Genomic DNA, 26942 nt, shown 5'->3' on the forward strand with positions numbered 1-26942 from the left:
AGGACAGGAGTGGGGATTCTTTGACTGTCGTCGGTCTTCCAAGACATGCTGGGATATTAGCTACTTTTTATTTTATTATCTACTTATCTCTAGATGAGATTTCAATTCATATCCGATGGATTTTTGATCAAGGCTGTCCTCATAGTGTTTAGAAGTGAGGTCTGCTTGATAATTGAGTGGGTGAGTAGCCAGCTTCACGATGCTTTCCTTGCTTGCGGTATTACAGATAATAAGTTCCTCATCAAGCGGTTCTTCAGATTACCATAGATCGACTGCACTATGACTGTGATCGAGAAAGAAAGCCACGGTTTAAGATCCTTTGGAAAGAGATCCATCCTATCACAAGAGCCCACATTTGAAGGAGGAGGGTTTGGGAAAATGTCTCTCATTCCTGAAGCTCAAAAAGAAAGGCCCAGAAACCATGTCAGCATGTAAGGAGGGCCTCAAGCAGATGCTCTTCCTCTAAATTCTAATAGTATTAGCAAGCATAGTTTTACAAAGGAAGCTTTACTGTCAGACTTCCATGCGCTATTGTTTTATACATCGTCTATCCATGGCCAGCCATAGATAGACTTTTCTCCTCCCTCGCTTCTCTCTCCTCTCTCTCTTGCGGCCTTCCATTATTTCCTTGACTTCTATCTATCATCTCCCTTGGCTTGCTCACCAATCCTGCCAAATCTCATTCGGTAGTACTGTCCTCATAAGCTCCCAATGACCTAGTGCACTCTTTTGCTGCCAGGTCGTAAATCTCTCCGTATTATTCCTCATTAAAGGCCCGCCATCGCTTTCCTGTATCTTGAATGAATCCTGCAAAACCTCATGCGTCGGCAAAAGAAACATTTGCCTTGCCCCACTGCCCAGGAAGTCCTTTCCCATGGGTTTCCGGAACGTAATATTTCCATTGGCAGAATTAGTGCAGAAGATCACCATGTTGGTGAAATCGCGGCCCTCTTCGAGGAGCTTGGAGGGGGTGGGAGCTGGAGATTCGCGGTAGATGCGGCATGTGGGGAAGATGGAGAGGATAGTGTGGATTACTATGCGCCCTGGTGGAAGGAGGAGATCGCCGGCATAGTTCTGGGAGTGTTAATTGACGTAACAATGCAATAAGAAGGGACAGCTCACAATGGCAATTACCCCGTCTGGTTTAAGAACAGAGTGGAGATCGCGGAGAAACTCGAGGGTAAATAGATCAACGGGCTCAGCACCACCAGTGAAAACGTCATGGACAACGTAGTCAAACTTTTGCCCTGATTCTGCTAGCTGAGAAGCATAAGTCACAGCATCAGTAATAACCACCTTGTGATCTGGTGGTAGGCCGAAATATTTTGTTGCGAAATCGTGGACTGCTGGATCGATCTCAACGATGGTGGTATCAATTCCATGGGCCATCAAGGCTGCTGGAGTCGTCCCAACTCCCAAACCACTACTCATACATCAGCATTGTCAACTAGGTATGTGACAAAGATATTAACTCACATGACCAAAGCACTGGCCTCATTATCAGGCACCGAAACAGGTACCTCCACCAGTCTAACGGCTTCTAACATCACGAACACGCCGTAGATGGGCTCTCTCACATTAGTTTTGGTTGTAGACTTCAACCATTCTCCTCCAAGGAGACTGTGATCACATCTCATGACCCGAAATCCCCTCTCCTTACTCTCGATAACCGAGATATACCCAGTCAGAGATTCTTGACGGGCAATTAATGACCATCCGTTGCCGTTCATAGTAGCATTCAAAGAAGATGTTGTGTATGGAGCCGGGACATGGACATTCGAAAAGGCCGTGTGTAGTAATGGTGGGATGATGTAGAGAAGGAGTTTTGAGGGTGCTAAAATCGAATAAAGCCCAGTCAGGCAGAATTGAAGACCAAGACGGGTCTGAAAGAAGGATTCTCCTATCATCTCTGTGATTTTTATACTCGAATAATACTCCATGCTTTTGTAGAAAGCATAGGAAAACATTCCTGGGGCTGCATCTGAGAGCCATTGGAGCCTCCCTGGATTCATTTCCAGATCATCCAAGATAGTAGCGGTACACAAAACTGAGAGCAATAGCAGAGGGAAGAAGGTGACAGCTTCAGTAATGAGAGGCCCGTAATTCGCACCCAAGAATCCACTGATCTTGAAAAGAGCGAACTGCATCACGGGAATATATGCCGCAATGATGGGCAAAAGCTTCACCGGTTTGTAAGGTAAAGTGTTGCTAAGAAACAAGTTCGAGCTCCACCCCAAAAAGCAAGCAGCTATAACACCTTTCGAGTGCCATATCGAAGCTGGGATCGACCCATAAACAGGTGATAATGTGAGCTGCGAGACATTCGAATAAATCGCCGCGAGAGCAAGGAGGATGCCCGATCGAAGTAATACCCAAACTTGCTTCCCCGCCCATTTGATCCAAGTCTGCTCTTTGGCCTTGGATGCTAAGTCTTTGAGCTCTTTCTCGAAATTCTCCTTGATGAACTTTGGATCGTCTCCACGTGGCATGCGCGGGGGTGGCCGCTTCTCTTTCCAGGCATTGGGTCGAGCCATAATAGCGGGAAGAGAAGGGGGTGAGTATCGGGAAGACAAAGGACAATTGATATCAAAAAAATATTTTCAATCCCATCACTGGTGATTCTCCTTGGACAGCATCATCCGGAGATGTTTCGATATTGTTGAGCCTGAAACACTATAGGTGACGAGGGCCCGGGCCTAAACACGCGTTCACGTGATGACTTCGCTCCCGCACGCGTTGCGGGGTGTTTAGTGGTGATTGAAATACTATTGTTCGGACAAAGAGGATCAGCTCTAATAGCCTACCTACTTTGCGTGGGTAGATATACGACGTTGAAGCTTTTGTATATGGCCAGATGTATTGGAACACTATGTTTTGGATATCAAGCTGATATACAGGATGCCATCGTTGCCCTGCGGACGGGAGCCCAACATGAAAACTCCCGACCCCGTTCTGAAACCCTACACGGGAGGGACAATACTCTTCGTATTGTACAGGATGCCATCGTTACCCTGCGGAACGAGACCTTTGCTCGACCCCTTTTAGATATCCCACACGGGACAACACTTTTATGTGTTGTACAGGATGCCATCGTTGCCCTGCGGACGAGAGCCCAACATGAAAACTCTCGACCCCTTTCCCTCTAATCCTGCCTCTCCTAAATCTTGATTCCTTCCAAGATTGATTTCGCCTCTTCACTCTGCCACCAACTACCCTCCGTTCCCGGGAATCCAAACTTCACCATACTCTCGGGCTTCATCTCCACACTGTAGCCCGGCTCCATGGGCGTCTGGTAATAACCTTCCTTGATGACAGCCGGGTATTCAAAATGCTCGTGCAGGTGGTCCACATACTCCAGGACGCTCTTCTTCCCGCTCACACAGACGTAATCAATCGTGCTCAGATGCTGCGTGTATTCGGGCAAGCCCACGCCGCCGGAATGGGGAACGATAGGCACGTTGAATTTCTTGGCCATCAGGAGCACAGCGAGCGCCTCATTCACGCCACCCATGCGACAGGCGTCGATTTGGCACACATCGATGGCGCCGCTGGCGAGGAGTTGCTTGAAGATTACTCGGTTCTGGCACATTTCGCCCGTGGCGACGCCGATTCCGTGGGGCCGGAGGGCTTCCCGGATTGCTTTGTGGCCTAGGATGTCGTCGGGGGAGGTGGGCTCTTCGATGAACCAGGGCTTGAAGTCTTTGAGACTTTGCATGTACTCAATTGCTTCTGGGACCGACCAGACCTATATCAACACCACGTTAGCTCATACTCAGTCAAGGAGGGATAAAGGGTTGGTAGGCGAGTGGAAAGGGGGACGTTACTTGATTAGCATCAACCATCAATATATTCCCCTTGTCGTACCCAATTACGTCCCGTGCAATAGCCAATCGTCGTCTATCAGCCTCGAGGCTCGTCCCCACCTTCAACTTAAAATGCCTATATCCCTTACTCAACGTCTCCTCCAACAGCGCCCTCATTTTATCCTCCCCGTATCCCAGCCAGCCCGCACTCGTAGTATACGCAGGGACCGCTTTGCTCTCCTCCGCATCCTTTATTCTCTGTGCCTTACCCTCCTCTGCCTTCTTCAACATCTCCACCGCCTCCTCCGGCGTGACCGCATCAGTGATATATCGGAAGTCAATGCACCTGACGAACTCCTCGGGCGTCATCTCCGCCACGATGCGCCACACAGGCTTGTGAAGGGACTTGGCCCAGAGATCCCAGATTGCATTCACGACAGCTCCAAGCGCTAGGTGGATCACGCCCTTCTCCGGCCCGATCCATCGCAATTGCGAGTCCGAGACCAGGTGTCGCCAGGTCTGGCCCCAGTTCGAGACGAGGGAGCTGAGAGTACGGCCCTTGATCCGGTCCGCTAGGTGGTCAATTGCGCGACAAACGATATCGTTCCCTCGACCGATGGTGAATGTCTAGCCGTCAGCACCGTTAGTTCTGGGTTACGACAAAGGTACGGAAAGGACAATGGGGGAGGAGGGGTACCATTCCATGGCCGGAATACTTGGAATCCGTGTTCAGGATACAGTATGCGGCGGAGTAATCGCCAGCTGTGTTCATGGCATCTGAGCCTGTCTTGTCGAGGGATGTCGGGAATCGCACATCTTTCGTATCCCAACCTGTGATTGTGATTTCGGACATGATGCTCATGCTCTCTTTCCTGACCTATGTTGTGTCGTTGACTGCTGGCTTTATGTGCGAGCCGAGGACTCACTTGGTGATTGTGCAAAAAGGTATATAGAGGTAAAAGAATGGAGCGTCAAAAGCGACCATGATGGCTGTGAAGGGAGCGCCTGGCATACATATGTATATCTACGGTTTGGGAGACGTGGTAGCCATGGAAGTGGGGGGGCATTTGGGGGTCGGGTTTTCGGCGAGGGAATGGAGGGGCAGAATGCGGGTGATTGGTGGAGAAATTTAGTGACGAAACTGTGTTGGCTCCCCCTGGTGGGATTATCTCAGATCCTGTTGATTGACAGAGTCCAGCCAGCTAAACTCAGTGACATAAAGGGGGGTAAGATAGGTGTGCTGAAGATTCAGGGGTTACCGACTCCAGCCTAACCATACAGTATCCAGAGGAAATTGTTATTTCCGCGATATATAAAAAGACCTCCTTTCTTTCTGGAATTAATCAAACCAGAGAGCGCATCAACTTCGGTGCCTTGAGTTTGGTGTTTGGTTTCTTCGACAGCAGGAACGGCATTAAACCTTCACATTTCCACATCAATCGAGTTTCACCCTTCCCCCTCAATCCCTCATCCCGCACCCCTCATTTCACCATATTTAATTTCATCCTATTAGCCTTCTCTCTCCAACAACACATCTCAAACCAATAACTTATGCACCCATCAAACATTTAAGAGATATCCCCAAGACAAGCAGATCAGATAGCTCCAACAGCCAGCCACGCTCACAAGAGCTCCCATAAGTTAGAGCAGTAATAGATGACTCCCATTCAGAAAGCTACTTCGACTCCTTGTGCAAGGGTTCGACTCTCTTTTGAGTCCTGGTCTGAAGGCTTGCATCTTTCCCCGAGCTTCGTGAAAAGATGAACAGTTGGTTGTTCGCGCGGGTGTTGCTGTGGATCCATTTAAAAAGCGAGGGAAGGGGAATATGGGATGACATTGTATGCTTGGTGGTAGGTGGAATCGGTCAGGTATTGAGCCAGCGCGAGTTTTTATCTGTAGAATGGAAGACGCTGTAAGGTCATATGAGGGTGGCTAGAGGCGGAAAGACGGGTTAAAAGACGATAAGTCGAAATTTATTATACATATCCCCTTACGAGAGTGTTTCCTCTCCACTAGCCCAAGTTCACCCCGCTAAACTATATCACAGTCAGCATACACTTGTGTTCATCGGTATTTTCAATGAAGAAAGGACTTACTTTTTCCGAATCAGAGCTTAACTCCTCCCACGCATCCAGAACATCGAATCCCATACCAAGAAGGACGTCTCTCTCGTCCCCAGATACCCAATTTAACACACACGTCGCGCTCTTATGCGCCTTATTCTGTCTAATACCCAATAATGCAAGTCCCTGCAATACAATACTTGCCTGCGGGCTACTCGGTACTACCGGTGCCAAGATACCTCCTACATTCTCCCCATTCTCCACATGGAGAACGGGCATATAAGTCTCTAAGATCGTAGATGAACGACTAATAATGACCGTCCCAACCAAGGCGCCGTCAACAGGAGATTTTGCTCTCACGATCCCGCATGCTTTAGCATCCGCGAGAGCAAGTCTGTAGAGCGCCAGGACCTCGGGACTCGCGTGCGTAGATACATGTTCCAGGACCGAGGACGCGTTCTCCATTCCATGAATCAAATCAAATCCAAAACTAACCCTCTGAACACTTTGCAGCAACCCCTCAGGAGGAGCCCAGTTGCTAAGGTTCCGAATCGTGAGCGTATACAGCAGTCTCGGGGAAGATATATCCCATCCATTGGTGGCGAACCAGCGTTTTAGCCTTGCACCCTCGGAGAGATCGCTCATAGGAATACCGAGGAAGATTGAGGGGAGACCAGAGCCGAGTTGGAGACTTTTAATGCCTGGTTTCTGGAGAAGTCCACGAAGGGCACGTTGGTGTAGCGAGTGCCCGATAGAGAGATTGCGTTTCGCGGGGTCTACGAAGATGGATCCGATCATACCTGTCGCCGAGGCGAGGTGGTAGTACGTGCTGCAGAAACCGAAGAGTGCTTGGGTTGAGCTGTTGCGGACCACGTAATGGGATTCTTCGAACGCTTCATCGGGCGAGGAAAAGGGCTGGACTTGTTAGCCTATAGTTGAATGAGGATCGGAAAGAACATACCAGTGAGAATGAAGCCGCCGATGCTCCTGTCAAACCAGACTGTTGATTAGGTGGAGCAGTCTTTTCGATAGTTTTAATAAGTGCTTGTAACCCCCTATGATCCCGATCTCGGTTCCAGTTTTCAACTAGCCAATGCTGTCGCGACTTTTGCACCTTTCTACTCTTTCGAAGAGTCCCAGGTAAGGTGCCCTGGGGAACGAACTCCCCGAATAGCGCCCTGACTAGAGCACTCATAGCTGTCTCGGTGAAATCAAAAGTGCAGATGTATGTTCCGATCGATTTGTCCATGGCAAAATCATAGGGAGAACTGACAGACACCACGATTAGAGATTTCTTCTTTCCGCCTGAACTAAGCATGGAACACATCATTGCCACATGCTTCGTGAAGCCATTTTGGTAGAGGTTTCTGTTGGCATCCGCAGTAACTATAATGATGCATGATGCTCTGTTGATGAGGTTCTCGTGGACAGGTCTCACGCCATTGGCTGTGTATGAGGTATGGAGGAGCTTTCCGCGGCGCTGCCGCGCCAACAAACGGCCCAGTTCGCGAAACACATTTTCGCCGCTCATGATCGAGGATCTGTGAATCCATTTGTCGTGCTCGGTTGACGCTGCCCTTGTTTCTGCAACAGCTTTCGTCGCTGAAGCTGGTAATGGTTTTACGAGAGGTGTAAGAAGCAGTAATTCTTCCTCTGCGTGGAATGTATTTGAGAGTGGAATAAGATGGCCATTATCCCTCATTATTGTAATGGAGCTATCGTACGCCTTGGTAGATAGTGCGAGATGGGTTGGGTGGAGAGTCGATAGTAGACTAATCCCTGGTGGATTGAGAGCTTTCTGCCAGGACGTGCATTTTGACTTCAAGTGAAGCACCCGTTTCAGAGAGACATTGATCCGCTCTCGTGATATCATATCATTCTCAACACCAAGTTTGAGACCGGAGATAGCTTCTAGCTGTACCGAGTACGAGCGGCAGAGAAGGACTAGATCGCAACCTGCTTCTACTGCCATGACCGTTCCGCCTCTAACACCAATGTCGTGACTCAAGGCGTCCATCTCGAGACACTCGGAAATAGTGACGCCGTTGAACCCTAAATCCTTCCTCAAGAGTTCGTCCACGACTTGGTCACTTAAACAAGCGTGCATGACATTCATACCTATCATAAGCGTCAGTGTTCAGGGTTGAGACGGGATCAGGAAGATGCATACCTGCATTAGCTATAGCACATCCACCCACCATTATTGCATCCAATCCCTCTCGTATGGCATTTCGAAAGGGAACGAGGGCACCGAGACTCAACTGCTCCAGGGTCTCCGTAATAATCGGCATATCCAGGGATGACCCCAGGAAATCAAGGTTTCCGTATGAAGGAAAGTGTTTCCCACAGGTTGTAATCCCGGCATTCTTGTACCCATTCATGGAAGCAATACCATACTGTGATACTTCCTGAGGGTCATCTCCCGTCGCCCTCACACCTAATGGCTGATACCTCGCGTTTGTCAAGACATCAAGAACTGGGCCCATGATCATGTTGACACCAACAGCAGACACCTCCTTTGCTGTTGCATTTGCGACCTCGTATGCGAGATCCGGAGAACCTGTGGCTGCGACTCCCATGGCACTGGGAAACTGACAGATGTAGTCCTCGTCAAAGAGACTGTTAACGCCGCCATTTTCCTGATCTAGAGCAATGAGTAGGGGCACTGGGTGGCCGGCTTGATGGGCGATAGTTTGAAGTTCTTGGACGAGCCGTGCTGTCTCTTGGGCGGCTGCGGCGGTCAGTACTCGATCGCGTATATAATAGCAAAGTCCATAGTATTGAGTCCACTTGAGCGACGAAAAGCAACAAAAAGCAAATGAGAGTAGGTGATCACAAGAGAGAGTGTGCAAACTGAGCTCTTTGGAACACTTTGCTGGATGGGAGAGCTCTCAGAGCAGTGAGACTGAGTAGGAATCAACGACTAGAGTGAAACAAGAGGCAAGAAATCGATCAGTACTTTTCAAATTCTTAGTGGTCAGTAATATGGCCCCTAAGTGATGATCCTCGATCAAAGTCCGAATCTGCGGGGTGACCTCCGTTCCCTCCCAACCCATCATAAAGCATTGGCCCATCGCCCTATTCAACCATCAGCACTCCTCCTCTCAACGGATGCCAAGCACCTACCAGTCCAGATCATCCCACAACGGGTCCAGAGCATCCTCGGAGGACTCCATCTTCACGTGTACCCGTGAGGGATCCGTCGTGAACTCGTGCTTCGAGTCTCGTCAAGCTGGCTGTCACGTTATTAAGCAGGATTCTCGTATACCCAAGGTAAGTTAAGGTAGCCTGGCACAACGTCGCTTCTCGTCAAGTTTGGCGTGCGCATACGGACATGTCTCCACACTGCAACGTCTGGGGGAACTTGGAGATCAGCCTCACATCGATGTGGCACTGATGCCAAAGGGGTATCAATCATGAAGTGCACATCGTCGTCGCTTACGTTGTACAGCTGGACCGGGGTCTTTGATGTGATGGTCACGTGATGACATATGCCCCTCGCGCTCTCGAATTCGTGAGAATCCCCCTTTTCCCTTTCCGAGACCAAAGCGTCTAGAACGACGAAACGACCTTCCAAATGTGCTTCTGGCGGTTCTATCCTCTATCTCACCACCCGGCGCCAGCTTACCCACTTTGCAGGCTTGGCGGCCTTCTTCTGTACGAAAAGACCAATCCGAGATTTCCGCCGGTCTCTCCGGCCAGATCTAACGTTACATCTCCACCACTTACGGAGGTACAACAATACCCCCACGATACTGATACTGCGCTATTCGCGGCGAGGGCTCCAGCCTCAATTCCACATTCTAACGCCCTGCGGATTCAGGGGCCAAGTCGGGAAAGTAGGTACATATTATTCAACGCGGAGAGAAGATCAGTACCTGGAGCTTTCCGTCTGATCTATCTTTGAAGTTGTACCGGGGATCTAACCTTTGCTTTTTCTCGGTATTATAACTTGCCTGCCTAGTATCTACCAGATACAACATACCTTACCTTAACTACGGTTTCTCTTTTGTTACAACATGCTTGTTCACGAGAGTCGCTATTTACACATCTTAAAAAAAATATTATAGCACTGTCCTATAACCGGTATCTGGAAACAGAATCTATTGCCCGGCAGTTGTCTAGGGAATACGCTAAGGATAGCTACAAGAATCAGAACCCTCTCTCCCTTATCCAGGAGGAATCACACCAGCACCTATCCAGACGCTGCGGGCAATACCGCTCAGCTCTCGTGCCGTAAAAACCAAATCTCTCTCTGCAGTGCCGCGGGTTGGTGGTCGCCGAAAAAGTTGCTCGAAGCAGATTTGTAGGCACCTATTCGCTCCGACTATTGGTTGGCTATCGTGTAACTCTATATGGACCTCGTCCTTCTTCTCGACTTGCCGAGAAGCTGTTCTCCGCCAGATGGTGAGGATAATTTCATGTCGCTGTGGATGTATCTTGGCAGTGATAACTTGTGTTACATAAGATATCTCACTCTCTAGCCAGCGCCTGGCATCAAGCTGTAATTGCCGGGTGCTTTGTGATGCACTTACTTCGAGTACACAAGTAGGACGGCGCAAGGCTGCCGGTCCCCAGGACCCGTCGGCCTCTTTATCTTTCCTGTCGAGCTCTTCCGTCGTGGAGCCTCTTTTAATCAGTTCTTCTTGGCAGTTCATGCTGTCGACTTTGGCGTTAAAGAGATGGCGTAACTCATCGGTGAGAATCTCGTGTGGAAGCCCCGGCATCGTCAGGATCAAGATCTGAGTGTCGTGAAAGTATAATGATCGTCCCTTTACTGGATAAAGCGGTACATCAACGTCTCTGAGCAGCTGAAGCGGAAATCCAGTAATAAGCACTTTGTGGTCGTCAAGCCGGAAAGAGTGATCAACGGACGTAGAATGGAAGAAGTCGCACAGGGCTCGCGCAAGTCTCCTACGGCCCGTATACTCGAATGTGGCTTCCACATTGTACAGGCTTTTGAGATGCGCGACAGACTCAGCCATGGTGAAATGTTCGATAGTCCTAAGAGCAGATTAAGATCTTGACCTGTATGGTATTAGACGAGTTTAAATAAAAGCTATATGGTAGTATATTGTGAAGGATCAAATAAAAAGAAGATGCAACCAATATAGTTAATATTCTGTAGACTCGACTTGATACTGAATAGGTCTTATCAAGATCTGAGGATAAATCGGAGGGAGGGAAATAAGCCTATTTATAGGGTATGACATTAGCGGCGGATAACTTGGCGGCGGGAAGGGGGGGAATAAACAAACACCATGACCTAAGTAACTGTCGATGAGGGCGCGGCATATTCTCCTCGTGTCCTGTCTCCGCCGCTGATTTCACCTAGCTCATCAGTCCTAGCATCATCTTGGGACTCTTGCCGTAGCATTTTCCGAGTCACCCAAAAGTAGATGGCTCTGTGAATATCTCATTACAACAAATAATAAACCGTATATATTCCCCTCCTTACTACATCAGCTGTCAATACCGTTGTTCTTACTCCAGTAACAACTGCTCCCCCCCCTTCTTTCTCTTCCGTTTTCTCCCCTTCTATATTCAGATACTTACCTTACCTTACCTTAGGCCTCTGTGTCAATGATTTCTAATCTGTATTCACTGCAAAATTAACGAATGGTCTGTAGAAAGGACAAAAATTCTTGGATATATTGCTCTGAGGTATCTCCCTTAATCAACACACATACGCCAGTATTTCCCCCAGTCAAGCCTCGCCGGAAGCTGGTAATCTAAAGGGCCGGCCCTTATTGTACTCCTGCCGTGATATCTCACAGACATGAACAGCCTGTATGCCGACTTATCTTCGAGCCTTGATCTAGACTCTGACTTCTTCTTCGGCACATGTTGCCGCTCCTCCCCCTATGGTTCTGCTGAAAAGCGATTGATCGCCTTCGTAATCCCACCAGTTCCTGAGAACCGCAATCTCCAGTCACGTACATATATATCATACAGCCCTTCCACCTCCTCCCCTAGTCATCAGCACTGAAATATCTCTTCGTTTTATTCTTCAAGTGCTGCGCCTTCAAATCTGGCGGGATAATCGTATGATGCACCACATGCGGCCGATATATCGCGTCCACTGGCGGCATCCAATCATCCAAACTCAGCGGGAAGTATTCGTAAAGCAGGTCTGCATTCTCAGCTGGGCTTCCAAGTCCCAACTTTCTCCCTCGGTCTGCGCTCGGGCTTACTTCCCCTTCCCCGCTTCCCCCGCGAAATGATTTCCCACTCCTCAACCCCGAACTGTTTGAACGTCCATGATCGTCATCTGCAAGAGACAAATCAATGGGTGCCGTTGCAGCAGCCGTTTTCGTCGGGGTGGATTCCGTCTTCCATTTCGTTATCGGCACTGGAGGGCGGGGTAGATTCACAGATGCCACAACTTTCTTAGTTTGGCGGTGCTGCGTTGGAGTGTTGTCGGCGGATGAAGGGAGAGAAGTGGGATTCGTTCCGGTCCAATCTGGTATATCTAGAGGATGACCCTGAGTAATATGTCAGTCTCGATTCTCTCAAGTCTCTCCACGAGATTTAGAATTGTACGGGAAAATGGGGATGATTCAGGGGAAATACCTGCATTGCATAAAATCTGTAATTGCTATTTGCAACGGCGGGGTCAACCTTCACTGGGTGGGCTGCATCACTCATGGCCCTCTGTTTAAGATCCACTTTCCTCTCACTGAGCGGTACATCCTTCCTACTATCGAAATTCCTAGGACTTCTCCCTCTAACAATGATGGGACCGCTCTGGATCTCTGATATCTTCACAGTCTCTCCGGTCGCCAATGTAGCCATGAGATTGATCTGGATAACGTAATGCTGCTGCAAACCCTTTCTTCGTCCATTGTTGGCTGTTGCATGTTTGAATTGCAATCTCTTCCAGGCAATCGGAATAGAGACGCACATGGGATCCAGCTCCGGATTCATGGTTAGATCCAACGGCCATTTCGGTGGTGCAGCACCAGCCTTATCCTCGGTCGAGAGGCCATTGTTCGTCTTCCACGGCACGCTGATGATCTCCGTACTCTTTCCCTCAATACTTTCCAACGCCGAAATCGTAGCCTGCAGATCGTAGATCGGCACGTGCTGTCCCTGCTCGTTCATCGTGTGCGATATGCTCCTCGACAGCGTGACCGAGCCCGAGATCTGGAACAGATTCCGGCGATAGCAGGTCAGCTCCATCGGCCTGCCCGTGGTCTCCCCACCAAACACATCTTCCGCGACGAAAAACATGCCATATAACTCTGCAGACATGGCGGGCCATGTCTGGCCCTGATCATCAAAGACGGCGGCCTTCAGGATCGGGGCGCCGAAGCCGAGGAGTTTGTTGTCGAGGTCGGCGGCGGCGCCGTCGCCATTCTGGGCGATGCTCGTATCGTCGAGGAGAGACTCGAAGGCACCGCCGGACTGGTAGGAGAAGGGATCTTCAAAGGTTGTCGAGAAGGCATCGGAGAGTTCGTAGGAGGGCGTGAAGGGGAGGGAAGGGAGGCTGTTGGGCACGTCATCTCTGTACTTAAGGCGTCAGCCAGGTCGTCAAGACGTCACTCGCGCTCTCTTTCGATCTGCGGAGGTGGATGGCACGCACAATAAACCATCCGCCTCGAAGGTCAGATCGTGATCAAAGGCATCCATCTCTAGGGGGCCGCCCAGCAGGGCTGAGCCGGGCGTAGTCAGACGCAGGATATCGTGCTGCGCGACGTTGATTTCTCGTCGGGAACTGCTGGTGGTACTGGCGACGGTGAGGGTGCCGGTATCATAGCCTGCCATCATTGAGCGTCGGGTTCCATCAGCCGCGCAGGTTCTGGAGACGGGATGGGAGCAGGAGGCAGGGAGGTGAGCGAGGAAGAATAATGAAGAGGGGCCGATACGGTTGGAAGGCGAGCGGCAGGTTCAATGGCTTGGGGGGGTATGGTGTAGTATGTGGGTATGTATGGTATGGTATGGTATGGTATGGATGGGACTGGATAGGTTTTGGGTTATGGATTAAGGATTATTGGTCCAGAGAGGAGTGGCCAGAGAAGAGCCAGAGAGGAACCAGAGAAGAGGGAATAATCCTCAGGGAACATCAGATGGCAGATGGGAGGCTCCCGGCACCACCCCCGATCGGGACGGGCCCGCTCTTCTCTATCTCTGTTATCAGCGACCCACGCCCGCACTAGCTGCTTGATAGGGCCCTTCATTCAGATATCTGAGATAAATATAAATCTATATATGTATATCTCTATCTACGCCAGACATTAAATACCCGATTATATATCCTCACTTCTGCCCATCGAGCAAAAGGACAGAAAGGAATAAAGGAGCAGCAGCCTTCCAAAGAGGATCCCTCTTCCCTCCCCCCAGCTGTGCCTCGGACTCGGAAAGCTTTCCCCACACTCTCCTCCTGGTGGCGCTGCCGGCTCGTCGCCCCCTCATTTCCTGCTCCTGATCCTCCGCGCAATCATCATGCTGTGGTGAAAAAAGAAGCGCCGAGAGACATGACTATCAGTAATAGCTTCACTTCTTCACCCGACTTTATCCTTCTCTACGTAGAATGATAGGAGCACGAGACGGCCCCGTCGTCGTCAATTCGGGCCTGGACTCGTTCGTTCATGGATCATGGATCCTTCGCTCCTCGCATGGGCCCGTACTAACAACCACCGAGCTTGCTTCAAGACACGCAAATAATGGCTTTTCACACCGTCAAAAACTTGTTGCTTCACTATTCAAAAAAAGAGAAAGGAAAAAATAATGCATCAATGAAGCCTCCATGCCTAGCCCTAACTCCTGAAATGCGGACCCTAATGTACTATGCACATGCCATGCATCACCCCTCCAAACATGCAACCGCCACAGCCGCCCCAAGCAGTGAGCTCTCCTCCGCATACATCAACTCCACCATCCCCGCCTTCCCACCACTGGCCTCCACCAGGCTGTCCAGCTTGCTCTGGCACGATGCTCTGAAGCCCGGATAGTTCTCCATGACCGAGCCATTGTAGGCCACGAGGGTGTGCTCAGAGTCGCTGGCTAAGATATGTTCCGCGTCGTTACGTAATTCCCAGAGAGCGTGGATACCAGCGGCGACGACGCTGCTTGCCCGATATGCCACATTGGACGCGATGGAATGGAGAGCTTGAAGGTCATTGACTGTCGGTTGGTAAGTCATTGGGTGACGCGCAAGGAAAATTTGCCGCGCCGCTGTGAGATTTGGAGAGGGGTCGCTAGGACCAGAGGTCAGCTCTCGGTCATTCAACCCTCACATGGAGCCACTTACGATTCAATTTTGGACAGCGTTTCGGTATCCAACGAGTACTCCTCTCTCAAACTAGGTGGGACAACCCCTCCAAATACGCCGGCGGTTTGGATCCCGTCGACCAAAACCAAGCGAACAATCTCACCAAGATACCCACCGCTGACGAAATGCTCCATGGGCTGGAATTGCGGTTGCGGGTGTGAAGCGTTGACCAAGTCGTCCCATTTCGTGAACGGGAGAATGCCGGCTCCGAACATGGATAGCTCCGTGTTGACGATGACATGTTTGGCTGCTTCATGCCATGTTGACGGACGGACTCCAAATTTCGAGGGGGAGAAGACATGTACAGGGAGATGCACTGCAATGTTGAACCCAGTTCCAAGGATGAGAGCGAACCGAGTGGTTTGGTCAAGATAGGCCTTTGAAAGAAGGGTGGCTGAAGAGTCATTGACTATCGCATTAAGCTGGACTTTGAGTCCTCTTCTTGAACAGGCATCTTGGATGAGATCCCCGAGATCTTGACCCAGAAGTCCATGGGCGGCTAAGAAGCCTTTGCCCATTCCCTGAAGAAGGCCGCTTCTAAGGGAGGTTTGCCTGATTTTGTTAGCTGGTCTGCTTAATAAAGGTTGTCAGGGGATCATACTCAATTGGAAATGACCAAGCCAATCCCATAGCCAGAGGAGCTCCAGACGTCTCCTGGCCCTCACTCTGTCCAGAGAGCGTGTCTTCAATCCTTTCCGCCATCCAATCGAAAAAGGCCAGACCTTTCAGTTGCTTCACTGCCTGGTTGATCTTGACAGATCTGCTCTTCAAAATCTTGCTCTCCGGCGCAGCACCATCCCTCCCCGAAAGTTCAATAAGAGCAACCCTGAAGGTCGATCCTCCCACATCAACAGCCAAATAAGTGCCGCATTCACGCCCCGTCGGAAGTTGGTGGTTGTAAGACGGGAGCATACACTGCTGGTTATCCAGCAAACTATCTTCAAGCTGACCCTTGAGTCCCTTCGAGAAGGCCAGCAACCTCTCCTTCTTCACCTCGTTCCTCATACGCCATTCCACATCCTCCAAGAATTCCTCAATCCTCGTCTGCAATAGACTACCCACATCGGTCTCCACGTCCTTGGCTTTCAGAACGGACGGCGAGATCCAAAAGCTCAGTATGCTTTTCAAGAGCGATTTGGTGCGTAGGAGCGACCTGATGGCGGCGGCATAGAAGGCCTGTCGTACCTTGAGCATTGCAGCAATGAACGGCTGCATGTCATAAAGCGTCGATACATATAGAAATATAAGTCTGCGGCGCTACTAGGCGCGGCTAGGGTAGTAATGAGGGGTGAATCGATAGGGTGCGTTCTCCATATTCTATGTGTTCGGTCGTGGTAACGTGCAAGGAGATGAGAGACACCGTGGGTACAATTTTCTTGTTTCGTATTTGAAAAGGATCTTTTTTAAGAAAAGCACCAGCTCGGGGGGAGGCCTAGGGGGGAAAGGTGGCTGGATAGTGGGTAAGGTAAGGTACGGTGCCTTCGTCCTCCGTGGTTGACTGAGACGTGTGTCTGTTGGATCGGGAAAGGCAAGTAACAATACGAAGAAGAGACAGTACAGCTTGTTTATTGCGCCATGGAGATGCACGAGTTGATAGGGTGAGAGGGAAAGAAAGAGTCAAGAAGTCAAGGCAGATTCGCCATAGGTGCTTGAAGGACTACTAGCGGACCATGCGCAATTCCTTCATGTAATGTAAAGACAACAAATGAGACTGGCATTCAGCGCAGATAGAGCGTCCATCAACGCGTCAAGTCACCTTCTGAAATTATTGTGGACTCGCAGCTCGCTCTTCGCCCCGGAGAGGCAAGGAGATGGCCCCTTGAGCGCACCACAGCCGACGGGTCGAATGCTCTGGCTGGAGCAGTGGAGCGGGCTTGCCCCTGGATGGGCGCGGCTATCCCCGATGGGCACTCGCTGGTCGCATTGGTTCTACAGCGCGGATCGGATGGGGCGATGGGCGATGGGCGATGGACGGATGGGCAAAAAGGCTGTCAAAACGCAACGTTACAATCCTGCGACCCACGGGCTGGTGTTTTGGTGTTTGGGCAAAACCGTGCCTAAAGCGTGTTGGGACTCGCGGCTGCTCCCCACACATTTCGCGCTTCTCTCTCTTTGAGTCCCCAGCGTCCAGCGTCCAGAGCACATCGAATCATCAATGTTCTCTCCTTGGGCCAGTACCACTCCCGCTGCGGTGCTTCACGGGTCCCGTCCTCCATGGAAGACTTGGCAATGGCTGTCCTAGCCAAGTGGTAAGAGGACCACTGGCCTTCGAGGGCACAATGGGGTTTTGACCGTGACGTTTCATGGCCACCCACTGCTGGAATCCCCCCGTCTACCAATGAATTCCGTCACACGTGGATTCTGATCTCATTGCCTGTTATGATGGTAATCAGCATTTCTTTGCAACTGGGATCAAGCCAGGCCTTTTCCTTGCACGAGCAGCTGCTCAAAAGCTGGGGTTCCGTATACCTACGTCTGCTGCCTCCAAAAGAATTTCTTTTCTCTCTCTCTCTCCTCTCTCTCCTCTCAACTCTTTCAGCTCTATAATCTCTTATCGTACACGTGCTATCAAAATGAGGCTCATCATCAGAGAAGACCCTGATGCAGCATCGGCTTACATCGCCAAGTACATTATCGGTATGCCCCTCCAACCCCGGTCTCCAATCTCCCCTCAACTAAAACTCCAAAAGACAGGATCAAAGCTTTTGCCCCAACGCCTGAACACCCCTTTGTACTGGGTCTGCCAACGGGTTCCTCTCCTGTCAAAATCTACAAGATCCTCGTTGAAAAATACAAGGCGGGCGAAATATCCTTTGAAAATGTCGTTACATTCAACATGGTATTTCCCCTCCCCTCGTCTACGTCATATTATAGCCTCAATTATCTCCCCTCCGAACCTCATTCGCTTTTACCCCAATAGCCCTGGCTGATGGGGAATAAACCAGGATGAATATATCGGTATCCCCCGCGAACACCCTGAATCCTATCACACGTTCATGTACAAACACTTCTTCTCACATGTCAACGTTCACCCCCGAAATATCCACATCTTGAACGGCAATGCGCCGGATCTAGAAGCAGAATGTGTGGCCTATGAAGCCTCCATCAAAGCGCATGGCGGCATCGATTTATTCCTCGGCGGTATCGGCCCCGACGGGCACATCGCATTCAATGAACCCGGTTCCTCTCTCGCATCCAGAACACGAGTCAAGACACTGGCCTACGATACGATTCTTGCAAATAGCAGATTCTTCGGGAATGATTTGGAAAAAGTGCCGAAGATGGCTTTGACAGTCGGTGTCCAGACGGTGTTGGAGGCTAGAGAAGTAGTCATTATCATCACGGGTGCACACAAGGCTCTTGCCTTGCAGAGATGTATTGAAGGGGGCGTGAACCATATGTGGACACTTTCTTCGTTGCAATTACATCCGCATCCCATGATTGTGGTGGATGAAGACGCGACGTTAGAATTGCAGGTCAAGACCGTCAAGGTACGTTCGACTTGCTCCTGTATTATACTAATACTCACCTATCCACAGTACTTCAAATCCATCGAAAAAGTCGCCTCGTCTCAAGGCTTCGAGCAAATCCTTCCCTCCACAGTCCGCACCGGACCGCGGAAAGAACCCGTCGAGCCTGTCCCAGAAGCCAAGGAAGAACCGAGCATACTGTCCCCACAACCCGTAACGAGCACATTACTGGCTGCTCCCGCAACAGAATATCCGGTTCGCTCACATACGCCCGAGCTAGTGCCAGATCGGATGGGGAGTCGTATTACTGCGTATTGATAAGGGGGTTGGCCTGCAAAGTAGGAAGTCTCCAGGAGGACTTCTTGGAATTTAGCGATCTTTGTAACTTTTCTGTCTGTTTCAAGTTGAGAAAAATTATCTATAGGTTTCGGTGCTAGGAAGTTTAAACTGTATTAACAATCATTATCTGAAATCTTATCTTTTTGAATTTGTATTTCAAAGTTAGCAACGCCAAAAACCTTTTCTTTTCATTGATATCGAATCGCGCCCTACAGCATGCTCAGAAGCACTGAGTAAGTAACTGATGATCCCAAATCTACACTAAGGGATGACAACAAAAGACATGAACCATATCCAAGTGGAGCTTTGAAGATATCTGTTTTTATTGCATAGCATCCTTTCCTTTCCCAACTCCACGAAACAAAGCCTCACGTGAATCGATTGATTACGTGACAGATCAACTAACTCATCAGACATCGAGTTCGATAGATGTGGCGTTCAAGCACTTGGGCATCAAGCTCGAGGGCACGGAAACTTCACATCTTAAATTGACGTGTACGACGATTCGAACGTCAGCAGGAGCTTAGGCAACCACGGCGGCCGAGTAAGCAAGCATTGCTCAGATGGTTTAATAGGCTGCTAGCGATCGCTTGTCAAGATGACAACGGTCGAGAAGATGACAACGATCAAGAAGATGACGATTCAATAATCTAATCAATTCCACCATTCTCATCAATCCATGCTGAACACTTATAGCGAATCAGATACTTAGTGCAATTGAATAAAACCATACCTAGTCGAACTTCTGGACCCGTTGTGGGCTACCTACCGAATGATGCGAGGACTATTTTCGGATCCTAGTTTTAAAAGGATAGGTAGTTCTACGACGTGAAGATATCATATCAGGTTGAATAAGGATTTGTGTAGGTAGATATTGATTGGCTCACAACTACTGAAGAGGAGCTGACGAAGCGTGCTCGCTCTTTTTACGCCCTTGGCTGGCGATGTTCAAATTCAATACCAGGCGGGTGCTCAGCGCCTCCGTCACGGTCGATAAGCCAATTGGTAATCATCTATTAGGAAAGGGATACTGACTGGTCTTTATAGCCGTAGCACCGGGAGATACAGAGAAAGATAAGAAGGAGGAAGGAAGCTCGGACATCGAGGATCATGATTTAGTTAGTTAGAAACCCGAGAATCTACCTAGTTCAAGCGTCTACGTCTGACTGACTTGGCTAGAAATATCCTTTTTTTTTTAAGGGAAATGTTTCTCTCCTCAGAATGGATGAAAACTGCCAAGACACAATCCTCCCGTCCATGTAACAAGACCGGGCTAAACAGTTCGATCGAAGTTGTTGTTTTGTAGAACTTGGATAGTGCGATGAAGGTCGTAGTGAATTTGCAAAATCAAGACTCAAGTGTCAAGGCTGTATGTAGAGCGAACAGAGTGTATTATTTATATAATAGTAACACTCTATAATACGCATCTAATCAAAAGCAGACCTGGATATATTTCATACCTTACCTATGTACCTGCCTAGCTATAACTCAAACTCCCCGAATCCCAATTCCCAATTTTCCTTCACCTCGTCTTCCGAGAGTGCTATACTGAGCAACTTTTTCAGATGGCTGCCTCGCTCACAATCGCCCTTCATGGCCTCAATCCTTCCTCCCGTGCGCTCAAATACATTCAGTAAGGCACCCAGCGCTTCGTAGTACGTCTGGGCCGTTCGTTGGAATCCTAGTTTCTCCCATTCGCTGTCGGTATAGGAGGTTTTGATCTCGTCCCAGATGGTCTTCCAGTTCCAGAGGGCGGTTTTGAAGGGGAGGATCACGGTGTGTAGGTTGGTGGTGGGGAGGGAGACGAGCGGGTTGCCAAATGTGTGGGCCCAGATGTAAGTGTAAAGGACTATGTAGCAGCATAATGTTAGAAGGGGGGCAAACAAGCAGGAAAATGGATAGAGAAGGCAGAACAGAACGTACAGTGCATCAGCATGTGCATATCTAATGCTGAAGGTTTGTCATCCCTCAAAGCCCCTAACTTCGAAGTCTCGGGCGGCAAGAACAGAATCAAAAAAGCATCTTTGACCTTCATCCTCCTTGTAGGAGATGACCGCGTCGCTATGAGCTCCTCGTAATTTGCTAATCTAAAATAGCGATCACCGCTTGGAAAGGCAAAATCAATATCTGCCCATTGAAAACGCGGGGATGCATTGTTAAAAATGCCAAAAGCATTGTCTAGCATTGTTGCGAGAGCAACCATGCTATCTCGAAGTTAGTACTCCTTCTGTTGGAAGGGCGGGCACACGTACCGAAGGTATGATTCTTTCAGGATCCAGCATCGAAATGATTGCTGATCATTGATAACGAAGTCTGGAGAATGCTGAATAGTATGCAGTTCCAAGTGATAAAATATCTACTTTCATTAGCCGGTGTGGAGATCTGGGGTATCAAACTTACAGCAACAATCCTGCTAAATCTTTGTTGCCGGACTCTTGTTCTTGCGATGGCATTCCCAGTCCAATACTGTAGCACAAGCATGAGATAAGCGCCCTGTAGTTCCTCTAATTGGTAGTATTGCCATTCAAAGGATGAATCTTCTCCGTGTTTGACATATTTCCGACCGGGTAGATCGTATTCGTCGTTTAACCCTGGTATTGAGTAGATGTAGGCTTCTATTGTATCGAGTAGAAGCTTGAGCTTCTGTACTTCGTCCTTCTCTGTTGAATACTAGTAGTATGGTCAGCATAATTAAGTCAGAGAGAGCTTCATGAGACCCACCATCCCACCAATGCTCATTAAAGCTAACACTAAAGGCAACGCAGCCTTGACTGGATCAAATGTGGCTTCATGCACCAAAGGTCCATGCTTATGCCAATGCCTGAAATACAATCTGCACCAGGTGCCAATATTCCTTGCGGTGATTGACTCAATGGCGTCCAGCAGTTCCTGTGAAGGCCCGTTCGGCTGGTTCATTGTTGCCGCCGTATATTTCAACCTATCCCTAATCTCAAAAGCCCTTTGCTCAAGCACTATTCGATCGAGGGATGGGATGTCGCGCCCCGACCACGTTACTTTATTCTCGCCAGCCATCGGCCAATTGTGTCTCTGTCGTTCGAATGCTCCGGACTCGAGATGGCCGAGGAAAGCGTCCAAGTTTGATTCCATCGGTGCATTTTCGAATCCTTTAGATACGGGGATAGGTCCTGGCAATTCTCGAACCTTAGGCTCGGATCCGTTCAGCACAACCAGGCTAGGAAGGACTTCTGCCTTGCTACTCTGGGGGCTTAACGTCGTATCTTTTGGGAACTCGCGAATGAAATCGGTCTCGCCGGGGAAATTAAGCAGAAAGCCGATGGAGTTGCGATCAGAACCCGAGATTTCAGGAGTACTGGAAGCGGTCGTCGCCGTCTCTGGACTTGGAGCGGCTGGGAAGTGTTAGCATCATAGCATGTATACCAGCAATCCTCCAGGAAGACGCAGAAACAAACATCCGAAAACCCAAAAATGAAAATCAAGGTTCCGAATAAACACGCAAAAAAAGGCCCAATAAAAATCTATTCCTCACCTATAACCCGACTCCTGACACACTCCCTCCCGAATTCCTTGCATTTCCGGCACGGAACATTGCTGTCGCACTTGATCTTCAGTCTCGAGCACTCGTCGCATGCATGTCGTTTGCGGCCGCGCTCCAGGGAATTCGGGATGGCCGAGCTGCCACGACGGTCGCAGCGACTGAAATGATCTCGCAGGACATCGCTGCGCGCATCGAAAGTCAGCAAGCAGAAGGAGAAGAAGAAGCGCGCGCACACCAAGAGTCCAAGACTGACCTGCGTTTGAAAGTTTTGGAGCAGAATTTACAACTATACGGGCGATCTCCGGAATCTGCATGGAAACCCGAGGTCAGTTTTTTCGTGATTTGAATTGAGCCGCGGCAGAGCTCGTCGGAAGCGGGGAGACCGGGGGGTGTGGAATAAGGGGGATTGGACATACGCTGACGCTGATGTCGGAGGAGATGGGCCTTGCGCTGGAACGTCTTGCCGCATTGAGGGCAGGTCGACAGGCTTTGAGCCTCCATTGCGAGAAACCATGATTGTAGTAGAAAGAGATTCGTGGCGCTGAGTCGGACGAGATATTATTACTTGGGGTAAAAGAGATTGTGGGCGGGAGAGCGGGGGGGTGCGGAGGTGGGAGGCCGGGGAAACATCATTGCGGGGTTTGCGGGTTTTTGGTGGATTCGCTTCGGCTACAGAAGACGAATCGTCCGTCGCGGGCTCGCGGGCAACATGTGGAAAACATTGAACGGCGTGTATGGTACCTTAACCAGACTTTGGCGCGGATATATCGATCCTGCCGCGAGTTCCGAGAGTTTGATTATTGGTTCTGGCATTAGTAATATATATATACACGTACATTGGATATACATATATGATATACCGTCTACCTTACCTCCCCATCTGCTCTCCCCTCTCTCCTCTCCCCTCTCGCTCCCCCCCATCTACCGGTATATGCGAAGAGCCAAGCCGAGGTAATCCTGCACTCTGCAATAGCCCGCTGTCATGAGATCATGCGTCGTACTGCTCATGCTATGCTTCCATGCGCCATTCGCCTTCCCCCCTTACTCCTCCATCCAGCCTTAGGAATCCCGCCTCAGGACGAACACACGCCCGCGTATAACATAATCACCCAGGTCTCTTCATCGTCGGTGGCACAAATCCCTTGCCCTTTTGACTCGACCATCCAGCCATACTCCTCTTAACCCCCAATGTCTTCCTGTGACCGCCACTTTGAACAGTCGATACGCTGGTCATATGCATAGTAGTTGCGGGCCGGAGCAAAGGTCGAGAGGCAGGCTTCACACCTGCATCAGTAGGAGCTTCGGCCTGAATAGTCTTCTGTTCCAGTGTTGAGGAGTCCGGCCTTGGTGGTGAGCTTGATAGAAACACATAGTCATTCCGCTTATGCTGCTCGTCGTCCAACACGGGCTTTGGCCGTATTGTCTGTCCTGCGCCAAGACGATGCTTTGCTAAGGCCGGGGAGATGCCCACTGGTTCCGTAGAAGAAGGCAGCCGTGGCTTGTGGGTATCCCTAGACATAAAAGACGGTTCCGAGCCGTGCTTATGTTCTGCAAGATGTGCCGAACCGTCATTGCTGGGAGCAAGTCGCTTGAGTGTCCGAGGTTCTGGTTTGCCCAGGAAGCCAAGCAAGGTTCCCTGACCATCCATACCTTTGCCTGTTTGCCTGCCAGAACCAGAGGCTTTCGTTTTCGATGTATTCTGGGTATCCTCAACACGCCCTGTTGAAACCGTGCGATTTATTGATTGCTCGCTCAGCACCGGGAGAGATCCTGCGCTAACAAAGCTTGTCTTGCAATTCATAGAGCCCACTGTGAAGCTCGAAGCTCTATCCATTGTCGTTCTATAGCCCTCAAAAGCACTTTTCGTATCTACCACATTGCTAGTGGATCGCCCAAGCTCGATTTTTTGCCTCTTCGCAGGTTTTTGGCCCCGCGTATAGGACGGGTTCCAGTTGGTTGAGTATCTTGATTCATTATCCATGTCTATATCCTCACCACCAACAGGGAATAAATCATCTTCCATGCTGTACAGATCGGCAGCTGATTTGGAGATAGATTCTGCAGATGGCAAAGGCCGGCGAAGAATCTGAGAAATCGATTGTATGGTGGACGACTGTAACGAGGGGCCTCTCTGATCTAGAAGAGGTGCCAGGGAAGGAGGCGACAAGAAAGGAGACAGGGTCGTCTCCTCACCTTGCGAGTTCTTGAGGGGAATGCTCATGTACAACAACGCCTTAGCTCTTGTCATAGCGACGTAGAGAAGCCTGCGTTCTTCATTTGAATCCTCACTTCTGGAGTGCGGAATAGATCCTTGGTAGGTAGCAGGGATGAAGACAACAGGCCATTCTAATCCCTTAGCTGCGTGGATGGTGGATATTGTGATCTGAGCAGTGCCCGGCCCGCCATCTTCATCATGTTTGACTTCTGATGCCAGAGCTACATTTGCCAGAAATCTAGAAAGGTGGCCTGATTCCTCACCCTGCTCCAGCCCATCTATCTCGGGCAGAGACTCGTCTTCGTATCCAGCAGCGACCAGATCCTGAAAATCGCCAGCCTGGGTAATAAGTTCTTGCACATTGTCCCAGCGTGCTCCGTGGACGTCAGCATGATGGTCCTTTAACCAGTTTTCATAATCTGTTTGCTTGCAAATAAATTTGATGAGTTCGACAGTGCTGATTGGATTCTCAAGATCCGATATCTTCTTCCTCGCCGTCAAAATAATGTTGACAAATTCCGAGATGCCTTTCTCTGTCAATTTTGCAAGCTTCGTCTTTGTTGCTCCTCTCCCCTGAACGGCTCCGAGTATCAAGGACCAGAGAGTTATTTTCGACTGATCAGCTTCCTCTAATAATGCCCTGATGGTTGCCTCCCCAATCCTTCTAGATGGAGTGTTGATCACTCGAGATAAAGCGTCATTGTTGTCCGGCTGATTGATGACTCTCAGATAGTCTAGAATAGTTTTGACCTCAACTCGATCATAAAATCGAAGGCCGCCTGTAAAGGTCAGGGTTGTCCAAGACGTTTAGCTATGTAGTGCGGGAACCATCGAGGACTTACCGACCATGCGATATGGTATCCCTGCTTTGCCCAGCGCGCTCTCAATATGTCGAGACAGAGAGGCTGACCGTAGAAGGATGGCAATATCATTCAAATCAAGGAGATCTCCAGTCATTCCCATACACCTCTGAATCTCAGTAACGATCCACTCTGCCTCTTGATGAGCGTTCGAGAGTTTCCGGAGAACTGGCCGAGTCCCAACGGTATGAGTTGGCATGAGAGATTTTTCCACTCTTGAGCTATCTTGTTCAATGACGCTCAGTGCAGCTAGAAGGATAGCACCAGATGAACGATAATTCTCTTCCAGGGCAATCGTAACAGTATCCGGATATTGGTGAAGCATCCTTTTGTAGTTCTTGATCTCTGCTGCCCGAAATCCATATATACTCTGATCAGGGTCTCCAACTATTGTAATTCGTTTCCGCTGTGAAGCAAATAACCGCATCAAGTCAAATTGGACAACATTTGTATCTTGAAATTCGTCAATCAAAACCGCCTCAACATTTGACACGCAAGATGGGTATTTTCGTAGCAGATCGACGCATCGCAGGAGAAGGTCATCATAATCGAGCAAATTCGATCGTTGCAAGGCTGCTTCGTATTCGTTGTAGCAACATTCAAACTCTTGTGCTTCGACGGATTTTTTAGGTCCCTTGCTCGAAACGCCGCTACCTTCATCATTATAACCATTCCCCTTGGCTTTTCGCCCGCTTATGCGTGATCGGGCTACCTTGGGATCAATTGTAAAATCATGCCTTTTAACAATCCGCTTGATGATCGCGAGTGAGTCGGCACTGTCTGCGATTCCAAAGTCCTTTTGAATACCAATCATATGTCCATACCGAGTCAAGTACCTCCTTGCAATGCTGTGAAATGTGCCCAATATCAATTTTGACTCTAGCCCGTTCCCAATCAGTTTCCCAATTCTCTCCTTCATCTCCCGCGCAGCCTTGACCGTAAAAGTCGCGACAATAACATTCCATGGCTGCAGCCCTTGTGCCAGCAACCAGGCCGTTCGTGATGTCAGGGTATGTGTTTTCCCGCTTCCAGGTCCGGCCAAAATGGCCAATGTATCCGCGAATGAAGATACGGCAGCATGTTGAGAAGGGTTGAGGTTCGCGAGGAGATCATCCGTTGTCATTGTTGATCGCGTTTTAGTTCAGGACGGCGCTGAATTCGCGCGCTGATTTATACTTGAATATACTGGTTCGTACATCGAGATCCAAACAATAGGAGCGCCAAAGAGGCAATGCAGCGTGGCAATTGGCATGGGAGGAATTGAGATCAAGCGTGAAGGTTCACGCGTTCCTTGATTAGCGCCCCGCGCTCGCGACTCGTCATCACGTGGGCGAAAAGCCCCTGAACCCCCTTTCGGTCGGAATTTCTGGACAACAAATATATCTCACAGTGGACGAAGAA

At 49.6% G+C, this 26942-nt stretch overlaps 9 protein-coding genes across 9 annotated transcripts; 1 reads left to right on the top strand and 8 right to left on the bottom strand.

The window, feature by feature from the left end:
- Window positions 1-660: 660 nt before the first annotated feature.
- Window positions 661-2489, bottom strand: M430DRAFT_105196 (hypothetical protein; the record flags this gene model as incomplete). Its single annotated transcript, XM_024860988.1, has 3 exons — window positions 661-1074; window positions 1123-1423; window positions 1477-2489. 3 exons carry the CDS (start codon window positions 2487-2489, stop codon window positions 661-663), a joined length of 1728 nt encoding a protein of 575 aa, XP_024719622.1.
- A 614-nt stretch (window positions 2490-3103) lies between these two features.
- M430DRAFT_59689 (hypothetical protein) lies at window positions 3104-4656 on the bottom strand (the record flags this gene model as incomplete). The annotated part of the gene is made up of 3 exons (XM_024868817.1): window positions 3104-3745; window positions 3825-4430; window positions 4501-4656. 3 exons carry the CDS (start codon window positions 4654-4656, stop codon window positions 3158-3160), a joined length of 1350 nt encoding a protein of 449 aa, XP_024719623.1. The 3' UTR covers window positions 3104-3157.
- Window positions 4657-5815: 1159 nt separating this feature from the next.
- M430DRAFT_51669 (glycoside hydrolase family 3 protein) lies at window positions 5816-9042 on the bottom strand (the record flags this gene model as incomplete). The annotated part of the gene is made up of 6 exons (XM_024868243.1): window positions 5816-5839; window positions 5900-6781; window positions 6828-7984; window positions 8037-8597; window positions 8826-8944; window positions 8993-9042. 6 exons carry the CDS (start codon window positions 9040-9042, stop codon window positions 5816-5818), a joined length of 2793 nt encoding a protein of 930 aa, XP_024719624.1.
- Window positions 9043-10023: 981 nt separating this feature from the next.
- On the bottom strand, window positions 10024-10864 carry M430DRAFT_35825 (hypothetical protein). Its single transcript, XM_024866820.1, has one exon. The coding sequence runs from the start codon at window positions 10849-10851 to the stop codon at window positions 10036-10038; it is 816 nt and encodes a 271-aa protein (XP_024719625.1). The 5' UTR covers window positions 10852-10864; the 3' UTR covers window positions 10024-10035.
- A 974-nt stretch (window positions 10865-11838) lies between these two features.
- On the bottom strand, window positions 11839-13498 carry M430DRAFT_104859 (hypothetical protein; the record flags this gene model as incomplete). Its single annotated transcript, XM_024860962.1, has 3 exons — window positions 11839-12351; window positions 12440-13373; window positions 13452-13498. 3 exons carry the CDS (start codon window positions 13496-13498, stop codon window positions 11839-11841), a joined length of 1494 nt encoding a protein of 497 aa, XP_024719626.1.
- A 1174-nt stretch (window positions 13499-14672) lies between these two features.
- M430DRAFT_104448 (hypothetical protein) lies at window positions 14673-16355 on the bottom strand (the record flags this gene model as incomplete). Its single annotated transcript, XM_024860929.1, has 3 exons — window positions 14673-15066; window positions 15120-15692; window positions 15742-16355. 3 exons carry the CDS (start codon window positions 16353-16355, stop codon window positions 14673-14675), a joined length of 1581 nt encoding a protein of 526 aa, XP_024719627.1.
- Window positions 16356-17546: 1191 nt separating this feature from the next.
- On the top strand, window positions 17547-19079 carry M430DRAFT_142379 (hypothetical protein). The gene is made up of 4 exons (XM_024862761.1): window positions 17547-17777; window positions 17831-17979; window positions 18086-18631; window positions 18680-19079. The coding sequence occupies exons 1-4, from the start codon at window positions 17714-17716 to the stop codon at window positions 18926-18928; spliced, it is 1008 nt and encodes a 335-aa protein (XP_024719628.1). The 5' UTR covers window positions 17547-17713; the 3' UTR covers window positions 18929-19079.
- A 1351-nt stretch (window positions 19080-20430) lies between these two features.
- Window positions 20431-23023, bottom strand: M430DRAFT_43301 (hypothetical protein; the record flags this gene model as incomplete). Its single annotated transcript, XM_024867609.1, has 8 exons — window positions 22883-23023; window positions 22720-22774; window positions 22458-22648; window positions 21671-22317; window positions 21350-21619; window positions 21202-21305; window positions 20873-21153; window positions 20431-20798 (listed from the first exon to the last, which is right to left on the bottom strand). Exons 1-8 carry the CDS (start codon window positions 22965-22967, stop codon window positions 20431-20433), a joined length of 2001 nt encoding a protein of 666 aa, XP_024719629.1. The 5' UTR covers window positions 22968-23023.
- A 228-nt stretch (window positions 23024-23251) lies between these two features.
- M430DRAFT_142380 (hypothetical protein) lies at window positions 23252-26780 on the bottom strand. The gene is made up of 2 exons (XM_024862762.1): window positions 25524-26780; window positions 23252-25460 (listed from the first exon to the last, which is right to left on the bottom strand). Exons 1-2 carry the CDS (start codon window positions 26662-26664, stop codon window positions 23572-23574), a joined length of 3030 nt encoding a protein of 1009 aa, XP_024719630.1. The 5' UTR covers window positions 26665-26780; the 3' UTR covers window positions 23252-23571.
- Window positions 26781-26942: the final 162 nt, after the last annotated feature.

The sequence above is a fragment of the Amorphotheca resinae genome, assembly GCF_003019875.1.
Source record: "Amorphotheca resinae ATCC 22711 unplaced genomic scaffold M430scaffold_8, whole genome shotgun sequence".
NCBI classification, from domain to species: Eukaryota; Fungi; Ascomycota; class Leotiomycetes; order Helotiales; family Amorphothecaceae; genus Amorphotheca; species Amorphotheca resinae.

What these genes read in the sequence shown, in the direction of transcription:
- M430DRAFT_142380 (XM_024862762.1), bottom strand. Translation starts at nt 26,664, where the DNA reads ATGACAACGGATGATCTCCTCGCGAACCTCAACCCTTCTCAACATGCT. An exon ending in GATACCATATCGCATGGTCG is followed by an intron (nt 25,461 to 25,523) that starts GTAAGTCCTCGA and finishes TGACCTTTACAG; the next exon opens with GCGGCCTTCGATTTTATGAT.
- M430DRAFT_142379 (XM_024862761.1), top strand. Translation starts at nt 17,714, where the DNA reads ATGAGGCTCATCATCAGAGAAGACCCTGATGCAGCATCGGCTTACATC. An exon ending in CATCGCCAAGTACATTATCG is followed by an intron (nt 17,778 to 17,830) that starts GTATGCCCCTCC and finishes AAACTCCAAAAG; the next exon opens with ACAGGATCAAAGCTTTTGCC. An exon ending in ATGTCGTTACATTCAACATG is followed by an intron (nt 17,980 to 18,085) that starts GTATTTCCCCTC and finishes GGAATAAACCAG; the next exon opens with GATGAATATATCGGTATCCC.
- M430DRAFT_35825 (XM_024866820.1), bottom strand. Translation starts at nt 10,851, where the DNA reads ATGGCTGAGTCTGTCGCGCATCTCAAAAGCCTGTACAATGTGGAAGCC.